The following is a 14,741-nucleotide window of genomic DNA, read 5'->3' as shown; positions in this document are numbered from 1 at the left end:
CGGCCTTTAGTGAGACCACTGATCAAATGAATCCGGCCAATAGTCATCAACGGGCGATCGATCCGAGCAGTTTGTTTAAAATCCCAGACCAACCCAGTCCCGCAGGGTTTACGACAATGAACGCCTGCTCCTGCAGATACGACCCCCGCTTTGATTATGCACCAGCCGACATCCTCCTTTTATTTCCCTTCATTCACCAACAGACGTCAACCGAGAACCAGTTCCCATTCACAATGACGACCCGGTCAAAGAGGCAGCAACAGGAAACGAGTCGATACGAGACAAAATAAAACATCTCTAACAATCTCGTACAAAAACTACAACCTCACAATATGTGCAACATGTAAAACAACGGTTGTTCCCGGAGAAGCAAATTCAGAAGCTTGCGTTCAACTTTTCAATGCATCTCAGACTGACCAACCGCTGCCTGGAAGAAAAGGTTGATGAGCGACGGCAAGCGTTCAAAATGCTGAACTCCTTGTTTTGCATACATGGATGTTATTATTGTTAAGTTAGTGCTGAGCATTAACACATTAGCGACAAACCACCAGTGTAGACCATTGAATTAAAAAGGTCTGCGGCCATTTTGTTATTCCCAGTCCATCCCACGGTAAATAAGACAAACACGCATCATATGTATCCTAAATGTGTGAAAAACACAGCCGTCTCATTCATTTCAATGGGGAGTCAGTCAGACTTGGCTCCACTTTTGCTGAAACACGGTGCAGCATCATCATCGTGTCACGATTACCTCGGCCAAAGTTTATCCTGATAATCCTCAAAATACGGTTAAAACTCTTAAAATGGCACTAAAATAAAACTGGAATCACTTCGCCTCACATTCTGTTGCATCACAGAGGACACACGTCGTTTCTCAAGTGAATACGGTTTTTATAAATCATAAGGTCTCTGGCATGAATAAAGGACCAAAAGAGCAACCGTGTGTCGTCCGTTTAAAACACTTTTCTTTTTAATCAGCCTCTGTTGTTATTTCTCTACCGTGATGGTCAGCTAGACAGCTTTTTTCAAGCCACTCTTGATGATACTCAATATTATATTTACTTTATTGCGATCGATAAAACCTTTTTCGTCCAATCCCTACGAGGTGGCCAATCAAAATGAAAACAGCTTTATCTTGAGGCAACCGACAGCACAAACACATCGGCTGCCTCTGATGATTCAGTGTTGTCCAAACCTTAGCACCAACCCAGTTGTACATGAATCATATTTCTGGTATTTCTGGTAATTCAGAATTCCAAAACACATAAATATCCCACAATGCATTGTGATAATGACAACAATGTTCAAGTGTAAGCATAACATTTCGATTTTCTAGGCGTATGTTTTTTTATTTCTAGATCAGACGTCACAAGTAATCCTTTGGTCACATGACGTACGTTACAGTTTGGTACGTACCTCTGTGTGTCCACACAACGGCACGCCGAGGATAGCGACACGTGTTGAGTATTCGTGGTGCGCAGCGTGGGATTTCGGTAATTCAGATACAGATTCCAGAACGTCGGAGCTCTGAGCAGCAGCGATTACGTTACAGTTTACAGATCAAATTAATTTGGACCGGGGGGGGGGGGGGGGGGAAGTCATTTCTAGTGTGACTGACATTTAAACAGAATGTATGTAATTAACTGCACGTCTAGTCAAGACAAGAGAGAGCGGCGGCGAGTGGGCGGCGGGCGAAGGGAGACAAAACTGAGCCGGCTCTCAACTTTATTTAATACCTCACAGGCCTGTGTGCTTTATTGGACGACAACTCATTTACATAACGCCTCGCATCTTCTTCACACTCGACGTTTCATCACGTGACAATAGAGGATATTTGTGTTGGTGGAGCGGAGGTTCAGCGGAGGGGGGGGGGTTGAATTTCACAGCTGATGAAGGATGGGAATTAAATCAGCGAGACTTTAAAGTCAAATCAATGCGGCCGAGAGGAGCAGGACCGAGTGATGGAGAGGAGGGAGAGGAGGCAGGACGGGAGGTGAAGGAGCTGGAGATTAGTGACTTAAAAAAAAAGAGAAGAAAGAAAAGGGGGGAGGCGTGTGAGACGAAGAACTGACGCATCCATCACTCTGTTTGCATAGGACGGTGGCAAGGTGAAGCTGTGAGCGGCATGCATGAACAGCAACAACAACAACACACACACACACACACACACACACACACACACACACACACACAGTGTGTGGTCATACTAACCGTTTCATCCCTCCTACAAGAACATTACACATTTATGTGTCCACAGTCGCTGACTCTTAATTAAAAGAGATTAATCTAAGTTAACCCTTTGGTGGTCGGTGATCAGACAGCTGAACTCTCCACTGTGGTCTGATCACTCCGCTGGAAGTACTCCCACTAATACAGCCGTTAGCCTCCCCTGACACACACACACACACACACACACACACACACACACACACACACACACACACACACACACACGCACAGAAACACAGAAACAAGCCAAATCAATTTGCAATAGACTCGGCCAAGGAGCAGAGGACAGGATAAGGAAGTTGTTCACAGTCATTAATAACGACAAAGCAGCGGGCGGCGTGGACTCACACGGAGACGCCTCAGTGCTGCGTTTCACTCGACGTGGGAATTAAACTCGAGGTGTTTTTTGTGTCCACGTTTCCAGGGAGCATTAAGTCACGTCGCTCGTCGCTTGATTAGTCTCTTAAAATGCAGCACACATGTCAGCGTTTCACGTTAATTACCGGACCGAAGTTCAGGTGGGGCCGTAACGGTTTCGTAATGAACCGAATATGTTTGTGCACTTCTGCACGGGGGGTTCAGGGACAACGGCCGCTCGTGGGAACCTTTGTTTTAGCTGCTGAGCCATGAGAGAAGGCAGTAAGTGGACCCTGTGCTAAAATTACAGAATGGTTTGGAGTTTCCAAGGAGATCGTCTGTGTTTCTTAAAACGTTCGTTTAGACTCTCAACGATGTGATGAACATATAAAATAGGTCTATTTTTACTGCGTTCACTGAAATGTCATCATCTGCTCATCTCATCCCATCTGCCTCTTTCTCCCAACACGATGTCCAACAGAAGTTTCAGAAGACCCCCCCCCCCCCAGCAGGAAGTTGGTTCCACCTACCAAACAAGTCGTCCCTGGCCAGGGCGTAGAGGATGCGCGAGGCTCCGATGAGGTTGCTCATGGCGGCGGAGAGGGTGGAGGAATAAACCCCGACGGTGACGAACGGGTTCCAGATGTTGATGTCTCTCAGGAAGCTGTAATCCCTCTGAAGAAGGACCCTGGAGAGGTTTGGAGGGAACACAAGGCAAGAGATTACTTGCATGGAAGTTTGGTTCAGGCCGAGAGATTCTTTGTCTTTAGATGTCGGCGTCGGCCTCGACGATCCGGCAAAGGTAGAACAGAAGAGCAGCGTCGTGAGTATTCATTTCTGGAGGTTACCGTAACGGCGGATTAATTACACATTTTAACCATAACGGGGGTGAAGTAAAGTTTTACTCACAATCCTCATTGGCAGAGATTCAGTAGAATTATGCGATCAAGAGATGTGCATTCACTGATCTCTGATCATGATAACGTATTCAGTAGAATTATGCGATCAAGAGATGTGCATTCACTGATCTCTGATCATGATAACGTGTTGTAAACAACAGGAGGAGAGCTAGTTAACGTTAGCAGCTCCGCTAACGTTACAGAGGTTCCATTCAGTTACATTATGATGCGTTCAGGCTCTGTTCTGTGAAAATCAGTATTGGCCGATGTTTGAATGTAATGATGCAAAGTGTTTGTGAGAAACTTGAATAAATCCAGTTGTTTGAAGGAGACATTTTCACATAAAATAGATAAAATAGATATTAGACATGAATTATGTTTAACTGCTTATCACTAGCTGTAAGCAACTTATAATACATTTGTTTTTTTATCAGTAAAATCATCATTTGAATTGTGTTTTTCATGAAAAAAACAAACAATATGGGGGTCCAATGAAAAAGAACATGATTGAAGAGGAAGTGATGATCACTCGGCCAGGACGCCTAATGATGACTTCCTGGAATAAACTGTGTGTGTGTGTGTGTGTGTGTGTGTGTGTGTGTGTGTGTGTGTGTGTGTGTGTGTGTGTGTGTGTGTGTGTGTGTGTGTGTGTGTGTGTGTGTGTGTGTGTGTGTGTGTGTGTGTGTGTGTGTGTGTGTGTGTGTGTTGGAGATGCTGTACTAGACATGGAGAAAAAGAGATCACAAAAACCACAGCAGGGTGTGCGTGATTGCCCCCCCCCCCTCTTTTCAATATAACACAGCTAGAGAGCAGAATTAGACTGCAAAGTGTTTCTCTCTCTCTCTCTCCTGATCCATCTCAATCTCTCTTTGTGTTTTCAATACGCACACACATCCAATCCATCCATCCCCCCCCCCCCCCCCCCCTCCGTCTCCCTCATCATGGTGTTTTTTAAGACCCATTCAAAGGTTGTTGATTCTTTCATAGTTTTCTCTCCTTCTCATGTTGTACCACTGTCCGTTCGTAATTAACAGTCTCATCACGTTTTCTTTCAGGTCCAGTGATTTTAATACTTATTATCATGGCCCTGTTAAGTATTGTTCCCTCCATCCAAAGATCTGATCATTTCACATGGAGGCAGGCAGGAAGGCACGCGCGCGCGCGCGCACACACACACACACACACACACACACACACACACGCGCACGCAATACCACAAATCAAACGTGCTGCTGAGAAAGTTAACATCACCCTGGAAATTAGGAAATGCCAACTACTTCGTTTATTCGCTGTGCGTGCGTGTGTGTGTGTGTGTGCTGGTGTGTGTGTGTGTGTGTTGGTGTGTGTGCGTGCGTGTGTGTGGAGTGGGCACTGCAGAGGAAACTTTATGAACCGCTGCTGTAATCAGACTCTCTGACATATTCATAACAACTGTTCACCGGTCTGATACGCCGGCACGCCATTGGACGGGAGTCTCGCTGTGTTTGGTGCACAACAACAACAACAAAAGAAGTGGAAAGCAAAAAGGTGCTAAACATTATGAGGAATTAAAGTGTGCGTGTGTGTGTGATGGTGTGTGCGTGTGTGTGTGTGTGTGTGAGAGAGGTGAGTGATGATGTGGGTCAAAACTTATAGGCTGATTATTAATTTCTCTGACGTGCAGCAGGAGCAAAATAAATCCTGAAAAGCTTGACATTTCCAAACCGGCTCTCAAAAACAAAGCCGCTGCAAACCAGGTGACAGCGATGACAAATGGTGTGTGTGTGTGTGTGTGTGTGTGTCAGTGTGAGTGTGTGTGAGAGAGAGAGAGAGAGAGAGAGAGAGAGAGAGAGAGAGAGAGAGAGAGAGGGAGAGAGAGAGAGAGAGAGAGAGAGAGAGAGGGAGAGAGAGGGATTCGTCATGTGTTGGGTCAAAATAGATTGAATAACAATTTATTCTGTGTTTTATAATTGTGTGTTTCTTAAATGTGAACTGCCAAGAGTGTAAAGCTAACACGTGAATGTGTGTGTGTGTGTGTGTGTGTGTGTGTGTGTGTGTGTGTGTGAGTGTGTGTGAGTGTGTGAGTGTCTGTGTGTGTGTGGCCCGGATCGTAATTATTGATCAGATCATCCGGCTGAAATGAGCTCTGCCATCCAAATAAAGAAGGGAACAAAAGCGAGTGACAGATTAAAGGAGCTCGTTTGAGAGCAGAGGAGGAAACAAAAGGCTGAGCGGCTCAAAAAGGAGCCCGCAGAGATCGCCGGGCCGATTGTTCCCGCTCCTCCTCCCGGCACGCTGCACCCGTCAGCTCGTTTTTTGTTTACCATTTTTTATTCATGCCCCTCATTTGTGCATTCATGCATATTCATCTTTTAATCCATCAGTCCGCGTGTTCCGCGCTTCCGATAATTCGCCCGGCGCTTTCGTCGAACATTTGTGGATTAATTATCTGGTATTTTATTTCAAACGAGCTGAAAAAGAATTGAAGTGTTCGGGGTGTGTTATGACGCCCCGTCATCACGATCCCGGGGCGTCTCGGCTCATAGAGGGCCGAGGTAGCTCCTCATCACGACCGACGCTAACGACTCAGGATCATCTGGTTTAATGATCCAGAATAAAATAAGGCGTCAGAGTGTCCAATAAATGCTCAAGTGGGATCATAGCTGGTTACTGGGATGGCGCCGGCTTATGGCTAACATCACCGTTATGCTCATTGCACCATTATGTGGCCATTTGTGTCTCAGCGATATGGACAAGATGGTCCTCGGAGCTGGAAGTCAATACTCCGACTCTGTCGAATGCAAAGGTTAGTCGCTCTAATGAATCCCTCCATCAACATTACACGGACAGCGCTTATTTTTTTTTAACCCATTTTCTTTTGTTTGCCCTTCTCTTCCTCTTTGAAAACAAGGCCAGGCAGATATAGTATCTCCATTTTGGTTTTTTTATTAAAGCTCATGGCAGTCATTACTTGTGCTCTTAAATTAAAAAACTTTAGATTCAAACTAGTTTCAAGCACAAATTCCTCCCTCAAAATGTGGAGTTTTTGCCTCTAATAACAGCTTTAAAGCTGCAGAAATGAAAATATTCTAAAGAATGAAATGATCATGTGCAATGTGAAAGCGGTCATTCATGGTGACAAACCCACTTCTGCCCACTTCTGCACCTCTCCTGTGTATTTGTAGCCTATCTTGGCTCATGGTTTGGGTTTTCCAGCCCAGCATATTCTGTTCTCACTCCCTCCTCCAGCAGCAGCTCCTCACTGTACGCTGGCCGCCCTGCAGCACAACAGCAGACCAATAACATCAGCGACCGGCCGGTGAAGACAGCTAACAGCCGAGGAGAGGGAATATCGGATTTTCATTTGTCAGGTGGACAAAAACACGACACCAAAACGAACGCTAATGTTGCTTCATGTCTGCTGGATGTGCAAATAGGCAATTGTTTGCTAACACGTTCCCCATAACAGCATTAAGAGGGCGATAATATCTGATACATCTTTAGAGATGAGCTGCTCCCAAGTGGTCGCAAAAAATAAATGGCTGCAGCTTTTAAGATCCAGGAAATGGAAAACTGACGAGTGAAATAAAATATGACCTTACAGGAAGGGAAGTCGTCCTTTTATCCCCAATAATACGGACGAACATATAACCAGGAATGCTCTTCATGTTCCAATCTCTACCATGAGAGGTTCCTATTTCTACAAGCAAAACCATTAAGAAATGGATATCTACATTTACGTGTCAATATTAAAACACCACAATTAGATTTAAAAGAAAGGTATGTCCAAAGACAATGGGGGCTCTACGTTTACCTAACTTGGAGAGATATGATTGGTCAGCTTAGATCAATGGTTGCATGGATATCTCACCGTATGGGTCGGGACGCAACAGACTGATCGCCCAAAGGCGCCCTTAGACACAATCAAGATGCCTGTAGAATAAGTAATAGTAGCAGACTCCATGTCAACATTGAAGATTGGATAAGATAATGTATTTTTATAGTCATATACATATACACAAAATTTGACCTCTGCATTTAACCCATCCCTAGTTTATAGGGAGCAGTTGCTGAGAAGCACCCGGGGTTCAGTGTCACATGACACGTCCCAGCCAAGGATTGAACCGTTGACCTTACAGTTAACAGACAACAAGTGTACCACGGCGATGTGATGAAATCATTGTTCCACGCGATATAGGTCAGCCTACAACAGAACTATATGTTCAATCGTGCAGCGTCTGTTATGAATTTCGTCACTATCTTTCTCTCGCTTTCTCTGTGCGTCATTGCATTGTTGTAGCATGCTACATGCTAGCATCTGTCTGATTTTGTGTAGATGTGGTGATAGAAATGTAACTCATGGTGCTGTTAGATTGCTGCTACACCGCCCGTTAAGACAGGGACGGTTTTTGAAAAGGCTGAACGCAAACTATTTGGATTAAAGCGGAATATTGTGATAATAACAAAGACAAATACATGTTGTGAATTTTGTAAATGATTATATCTATATTTCTTCAATCAATTTTGACTTTTGAGCGTCGCTCGCTGTATGTTTTTGAGACAGCGAGGGGACGAGACGGTGGAAGTCGGTGGACTAAGGTTTGAATGTTTAATGTTAACCTTAATGTTAATGTTCAATGTCAACGTTATGCTTGAAGCTTCTGACTATTCAGTACAGCTTCAATAACGATCCATACAGCCCTGAATGAAGAGATTTGTACTAAAGAACTAAACCTCCGCTCACCGTGTTAAAGCTCACCTTCAGCATTCACTAGCACAGGCTCGTACTTTACTTTAGTGAAAGTCCACGTGTACAGCCGGCGGAATGTCCTTTCCAGGAACAAGAGATTCACGTAGAACTGTTGAGTTTTCAACACAATCAAACCAAGAATGAATTCAAGGTTTCTGGTCTCAAATAAAAAAAAAAACATAAAATATGCCAGCTTTGTAAAAAGCGCACCTTTATCCCAACTCAGAACTGAATTGAAAGTAGAAAAGTAGAAAAGGCAACGCCTCGGATGAAAGACATGAAAAGATGATAATTCTGTGGCCCAATTTCCCACCATGCCAGCGGGGGGGGGGGGGGGGAGAGATCCTCAGAGCGCACTTCAGAGGTCTGAACAGTCGCAGCCTGAAACACGTGGACCTCAATTTGCAAACGACCCGCGTTGCCTTTGCGGTCCGCGTGGGGCCCCGGTGTGCTTTGAATGAATGGACTCCATAGCAACAAAACAAAAAAAACACAACCGGTGGAGAACTCCACCTTTTACTGCTGGGATTTAGTGTTGGTCTTTAGCCTCACTCCACCTTGACCTTGTGGGTACTTTCAAGAGTGAAGCCGCGGCACACGAGGGGCGAGGAGGAGATACAGACGCATTAAAGAAAGCAGCCGAGGAAAGGGAGGCGAAGGGAAAGTGAGAGGGAGGGAGGGAGGGAGGGAGGGAGGGAGTTAAGTGCTCTCAGGGGAGTAGACTGTGGTTAAGGATTATTAAATGGGATCAATAACTAACAAGGCCTCTGTGCGCGCACACACACACACACACACACACTACCTCCTCCTCTCTCCTTCCCTTCTGTTCTATCCTCCCTCTCCTCTCCTCTCCCAACACTTCACATGTACTCTGCACATCTCAGCTTTTCCATCGCCGCCGTTCACATATCAAAATATTTTTATTGCATTTTTCCCCGACGCTCTCATCTCGTTTTACGGCCGTTCTCCGTTTCACCATTTCCAATTTTCAGCCCCTCTGTTCAGTCGATCTACAGCCACTTGTTTGTGTTCGTCCATCATCAGCCCACCGTGTTACTGTAACTAGGGGCTGACTGATGTGTTTTTAGATTCTAATATTCAGGATCAGCAGCCATTCTACTATCTAACTACACAGCAACACATCTATGCATGTACTTGTGTGCATGTTCGTATGTTCTTGAACACAACATTGGACTTGGCGTGTGAACTGCTGGGGACCCGAGCATGTGCAGCGAGAGAGTCGGTACAGTTTGAACACACAACACCTTCGCTACTAAAGGTCTGCAGGTCTGCAGGATTTGCGGCATCTAGTGGTTCAAGTGTGCCAAGCGTGTAGGAGAACTACGGTGGCCGATGGGGAAACACAAATGGCTTCTTTCTAGAGCCAGTGTTTGGTTTGTGGATGGATGGATGTTAAGCCATGCCAGTGGTCGCAGCTCTAACGACGGCAATGTCGGTCTGTCCATTGACTTTGCTCGAGCATCAGCAGCAGGTCTCACTTATCCAGTAAAATATTTCATCCTCTACTTCCACCATCTAGGATTGGAACAACATTGTGTGAAGAAATGAATGCCCCCTAAGAATTGATATCGCTTTGGTGATCCTCTGAATATCCATTTAGAAACATCAGCCGGTCAAAGTTTCAAATTGCTCAATATAATTTGTTTTGTGACTAAAATACCAGCAAAACTAATGATGATCCCATCCGCCTCAGCTGCACTTTGACAACAGTGTCAACTCACCAGAAAAGCAGCAATTTCATTACATTTGCTCCCCAAATTGGCAAATCCTGCGTAATATGAAGCTCCACAACACAGGCAGTGTGAGTAACACGTGATGCTGTAATTCCTCAGCGACTGTCATGAAATAACTTTTAAGCCAATGCGGACAAGAAGACCTTAAAGCTACTAAACTGACTTTGTGGTGAGATCAGACGGCAACCTCTTAAAGCTGCATTCTCTCTAATGTCCACCAGGGGGCGACTCCTCTGGTTGTATAGAAGTCTATGAGAAAATGACTCTACTTCTCTCTTGATTTATTACCTCAGTAAACATTGTAAACATGAGTTTATGGTCTCAATCTCTAGTTTCAAGTCTTCTTCAATACAGCATGATGTTCATTTAGTACATGATGGTCCATTTAGAGTCACACAGACCATAAAGCAGGGGATGCTTTAGGGGCGGGGCTACACAGTGATTGACAGGTCTCTACCAGAGACGTATACGGAGTCTCTACGTCACTCCTCATCAGTCCAGATATGGTCACTTCCTGTTCAAAGTCAAGATGGCGACGCCCAATATGCCAAACTTGAGGCTTCAAAACATCAGTCCTCAAACCAAAGAGTGATGTCATGATGATTACGTCCACTTCTTATATACAGTCTATGAGTGAGATTCCTTTCTCAACTGATGTTTCCAAGGCCAAGAATGAACTTTAAACCTCAACTTCACAATCGTTTAACTTTGTCAAAGTCATGGAGGGTTTGAATTTGAAGAGCAAGAACTGGGATTCTCACTGATCTCAGAGTATGAGGATAGTAAAACCCCAGAACCATTTCATTCTTTTCATTTCCATTCAGACAGACAGATGAAAGACTGCACTGAGTTACAGACGACAGTTGTTAGCGCGGCGGTGACGTCAGGACTTCCGCTCTCTACTCATCGCTGCTGGGGTGGAATCGAATAAAAAAAAGTTTACTACTTCCCATAAACGACAGGTGAGGCATTCAACAATTATAATAAACTGCCTCGTATCTTTCATGGACGCCACCAAGTGCCTGCCAACCCATTTTAAATGAATATCTAAAATATCTACACCTCTCACCTGTCACCCAAATCCTCCCTTTTCTCTCCTCCCCCCCCCCCCCCCCCCCCCCCCCCCCCCCTCCAATCCCAACCCAGCAGCTTTTAATTCAGACAGGAGATGTTGTTGAGGACTTGGCCTGTACCACCACCATTGTTACCTCAAAAACAAATGGGGACAGCAGTGAGGAAAGAAGAAAAAAGAAAAAGGAGAGAGGGGGGGGGGGGGGGGGGGGGGGGGGGGGTGAAAATGACTGAGATCTCTGCAGTGGAGAGATAGGGGGGGTGAGTAACAAAAGGAGGGAGCACGGCTGTGTGGATGGATGGATGAATGATAGACAAGGAGAGGAGGGAGAGAGAGGGAGAGAGAGAGGAGGAAGGGAAGCCAAGAACGCTGCTGTGAGCCGATAGTGCCAAGAGAAAGGGAGAGGGGGGGGGGGGGTTGGGTGGGGGCGTGGGGAGAGAAAAGGAAGGAGGGCGGGGGGGGGGGGGGAGAGGGGGATGCTGGACTTGTTGCCCTACAATGGCGAGAGTCTGGTAAAGGAGGAGGGAAAACGCCTGAGAATGAGGACACACGATGTAAAGACGGAGCGGTGACATACGAGGGTCCTCAGTCCAGACGAGAGCTAAAACGTTCTCTACATGAACACCGGCAGCATGTTGGTGTTGTGGCTCTTTAACGGCTTCACAAACTTGACTCTGTTCCTTTAGAGCTTCTCCTCTACAGCGCTGGAGAATCAGAAACTTATTAGAACTTTATTGCCAAGTACGTTACACATACAAGGAATTTATGAATAGAAAATGTACAATAAAATGAGTATGACGGTATGTTTAAAACAAGTATGTTATCAAAGTGCCAAGAGTAGCAGAGTTGTGCAAAGGTGTGTAACTGTAAGTAGTTGTCCTGCGGGTGTGAGTGTCCGAGTCAGTGGGGGGTCCTTGGCTTTGTTGATGAGCCCGACTGCAGCCAATCACCTTCTCAGTAGAGCGAGATAAATACGCTGCAGTCTTCCCTTTTGTCCTCGGCAGTGGCTGCAGAGTACCAGACGGGTTGAAGGACTACGTCACCCACTATTACTCATCGCGAGTTACAAACTCTTTGGACTCGGATGTGTTTTCAAATAATATGATTTCAGCGAAGACGAATGTGTTTTGTGCAGTGATGAGCAGACGACTGGATATAAAGGAGACTTGGATTATCAGAGTTGTGTGAGAGTTCGTAAACGTCTCGATACAGTTTTGTTGTTGTTAAACGCGTTTTACTTTCAGTGCATTTTAGTAAAAATGTGTTCAGTGACAATAGCTGCTGAGTGATTAAGTGCAATGCAAATAGCGTTTGAAGTAGTTTTTAAGCAATTTGTCTGTTGAGTTATAATTATAATGTGTTGATCATCTACGTATTAGACTCTCCAGGAGGTAAACAGCAAGTTGTATTTTCAGCTCTAATCAAATCAATTGGCTTGTGTTTTCCTTTGTTTGAACCATGTTTCCTCCTGCTGCTGCTTTGTTGGTTGCTATTATTCAAAATGTCAGCTGTGTGATTCACCGATCAGAGACATTTACTCCTAAAAGCTTTACCTCAACAGTTTGTGTGAAACACGATCTGAGTCACGCGGATTTGTAATAGGAACTGTGGACAGAACCGTAAAGCCCTTTTTCAGATGAAGGGAGGAGAAGGGACCTTGAGTTTTTGGAAAAAGCTCCAGATTTGTATGAGAATATAGATATAAAATACAGATAGTAAAACAGAGGACTGGAAGTAGACAGTGCGTAGGTGAAAAGACAAGAGACAGCAGAAAGACGGCATGTTTGGGTCCTATTTTGGAGGATGGAGAAAAAAAGAAAAGTGCTTTGACGAAAAGATGCAACTTTTCTGGAAAAAGCGAGAGCAGCGTGTGTGTGTGTGTGTGTGTGTGTGTGTGTGTGTGTGTGTGGAAGGAGATGAGAGGCAGAGGAACACACATCAACAAGGCTGCATGTCAGAGATAGCACAACAAAAAAGAAGGCCCAGCAGATTCAAAATTAATATAATTATCAAGTCGGCTAATAATACAAAAGCTGGGCGGATCAGCCTACAGGTCACCGACGCACAGTACTGAGGAGGACACGCATGTTACACACACACACACACACACCTAAACCAGTTGTAAAATAATACAGTGTGTAGATTTAGATTCCTAATCCACACAACCCAAAGAGCTTGATAAAGCGGCGACAGGGCAATCTGTCACGGCCGGCTAGCTCGGTCACGTAAGGTTAATAGATTCGCCTCAGCCTTCATCGCCGTCATCGTCATCACCAGCAGCCCCCTTTACCGTAGCGGCACATCTTCGGCGATAATCTCCAAACAGACAAAAATATATACTGTATATATATATATATATATATATATATATATAAGGCTGCTCTATTAACGGTGACCTGGACGACCGGCCGTACGGCGTTCACATCCAAATGAGCTGCGTCAGCGCATCTGCAGAGTAAATCTCAGAGTCGTGGGATTCCCCACCGAGTACAATTCCACAACGTTCCATAAACAAGTTGCATTACTTTGCTTAAATGTGTTTGCTTAAATATATGACCAAATGTATGTGCTTGGCACTGACTGAAGAAAAAAATAAATAGATAAATAAATAATAAAATAAAATAAAATAAAATAAAAACAAAAACAAAACACATTTTATTTATAAAGATTTTAAAGAGATTATGGTATGCCCTGTCTCCTTCCAGATGTCATGACCCTGTTACTCAAGATAGTCCTGCAGGAACTATGGTTGAAAGAAAATAGTTCCTCCAGAACAACTCACACCTGAACAGTCTGGCATGATTAAAAGCATTACAGGTGAGAGGAAGTATACGTGTTCCTGATCTTGGTGTGAAATGTCCGTTTAAGAAATAGATTTTCCAGGAATTCCATGACCATTTGAAGGAGGCCTCTGTCGTAGTTAACAGGTTAAACGACCACATGTCTCGTTATGAGGAACCCACCTGCTGACACAGGTGGGCAGCGATAAAGTGGTAACGCTCCCTGACATTTACTTTTACATACAAGCTTAACTGCTTTGCCTTTTAAAGCTATGAGGCAGAACTACAATTTAGCAGTGGGCAGCAATGGAGAGAGGAGCCTTACGTAAAGGTTAGTGTGTCACTCTGAATCTCCCCCGTTGAGCCCCAGCTGCTTGGTCAGAGTGTGTGACTGCCACCTTCTGGACAGCTCACGCAACTACAACGCACACTGTGGCTTCTATTACACAGACATCAGTGGAACATTAAAATTTAAAAAAACAACCCCGACAGCTTTGATGCCAAACTCAGTCTGTCAACCTTCAACACATTTATTCAACCTTTCCTTTCAGCATTTACAGGCAGCATACAAACAATTCATTCACACAATATATTGTATCTATATTAAGAAATTTTACATTTTTAAGTGTTGAAGAATTTCTATTTTTTGTCTGATGAAGCGCTGACATATAATACAACGTTTCCAAATAGAAAGCATTTGTTTAAGGTCTTTCATAAAAGATCTTCTTAATAATACATCGTGATGTTGACCGGACAACGCCGTGGTAGCAACCTGTCAATCACCGTGTAGCCCCGCCCCTAAAACATCCCCTGCTTTATGGTCTGTTTGACTCTAAATGGACCATCATTTACTAAATGAACATCATGCTGTATTGAAGAAGACTTGAAACTAGAGATTGAGACCATAAACTCATGTTTAAA

At 44.5% G+C, this 14,741-nt stretch overlaps 1 protein-coding gene across 1 annotated transcript in view; it reads right to left on the bottom strand.

Annotated features, from left to right (window-relative positions):
- The window catches only part of LOC306701590 (solute carrier family 12 member 9), a gene marked incomplete at its 5' end in the record, with an annotated part of 50,855 nt that overhangs the window by 26,526 nt on the left and 9,588 nt on the right, over positions 1 to 14,741 (bottom strand). The window contains one exon of the mRNA XM_079166946.1: positions 3,117 to 3,274. Coding sequence (XP_079023072.1) covers positions 3,117 to 3,274 — 158 coding nt within the window. The remainder of the gene's footprint in view (positions 1 to 3,116; positions 3,275 to 14,741) is intronic.

This window comes from Pholis gunnellus (assembly GCF_910591455.1).
Source record: "Pholis gunnellus genome assembly, chromosome: 9".
Classification (NCBI taxonomy): Eukaryota; Metazoa; Chordata; class Actinopteri; order Perciformes; family Pholidae; genus Pholis; species Pholis gunnellus.
Note: the sequence above shows the minus strand (reverse complement) of the source record. Positions and strands in the feature narration are given on the sequence as shown.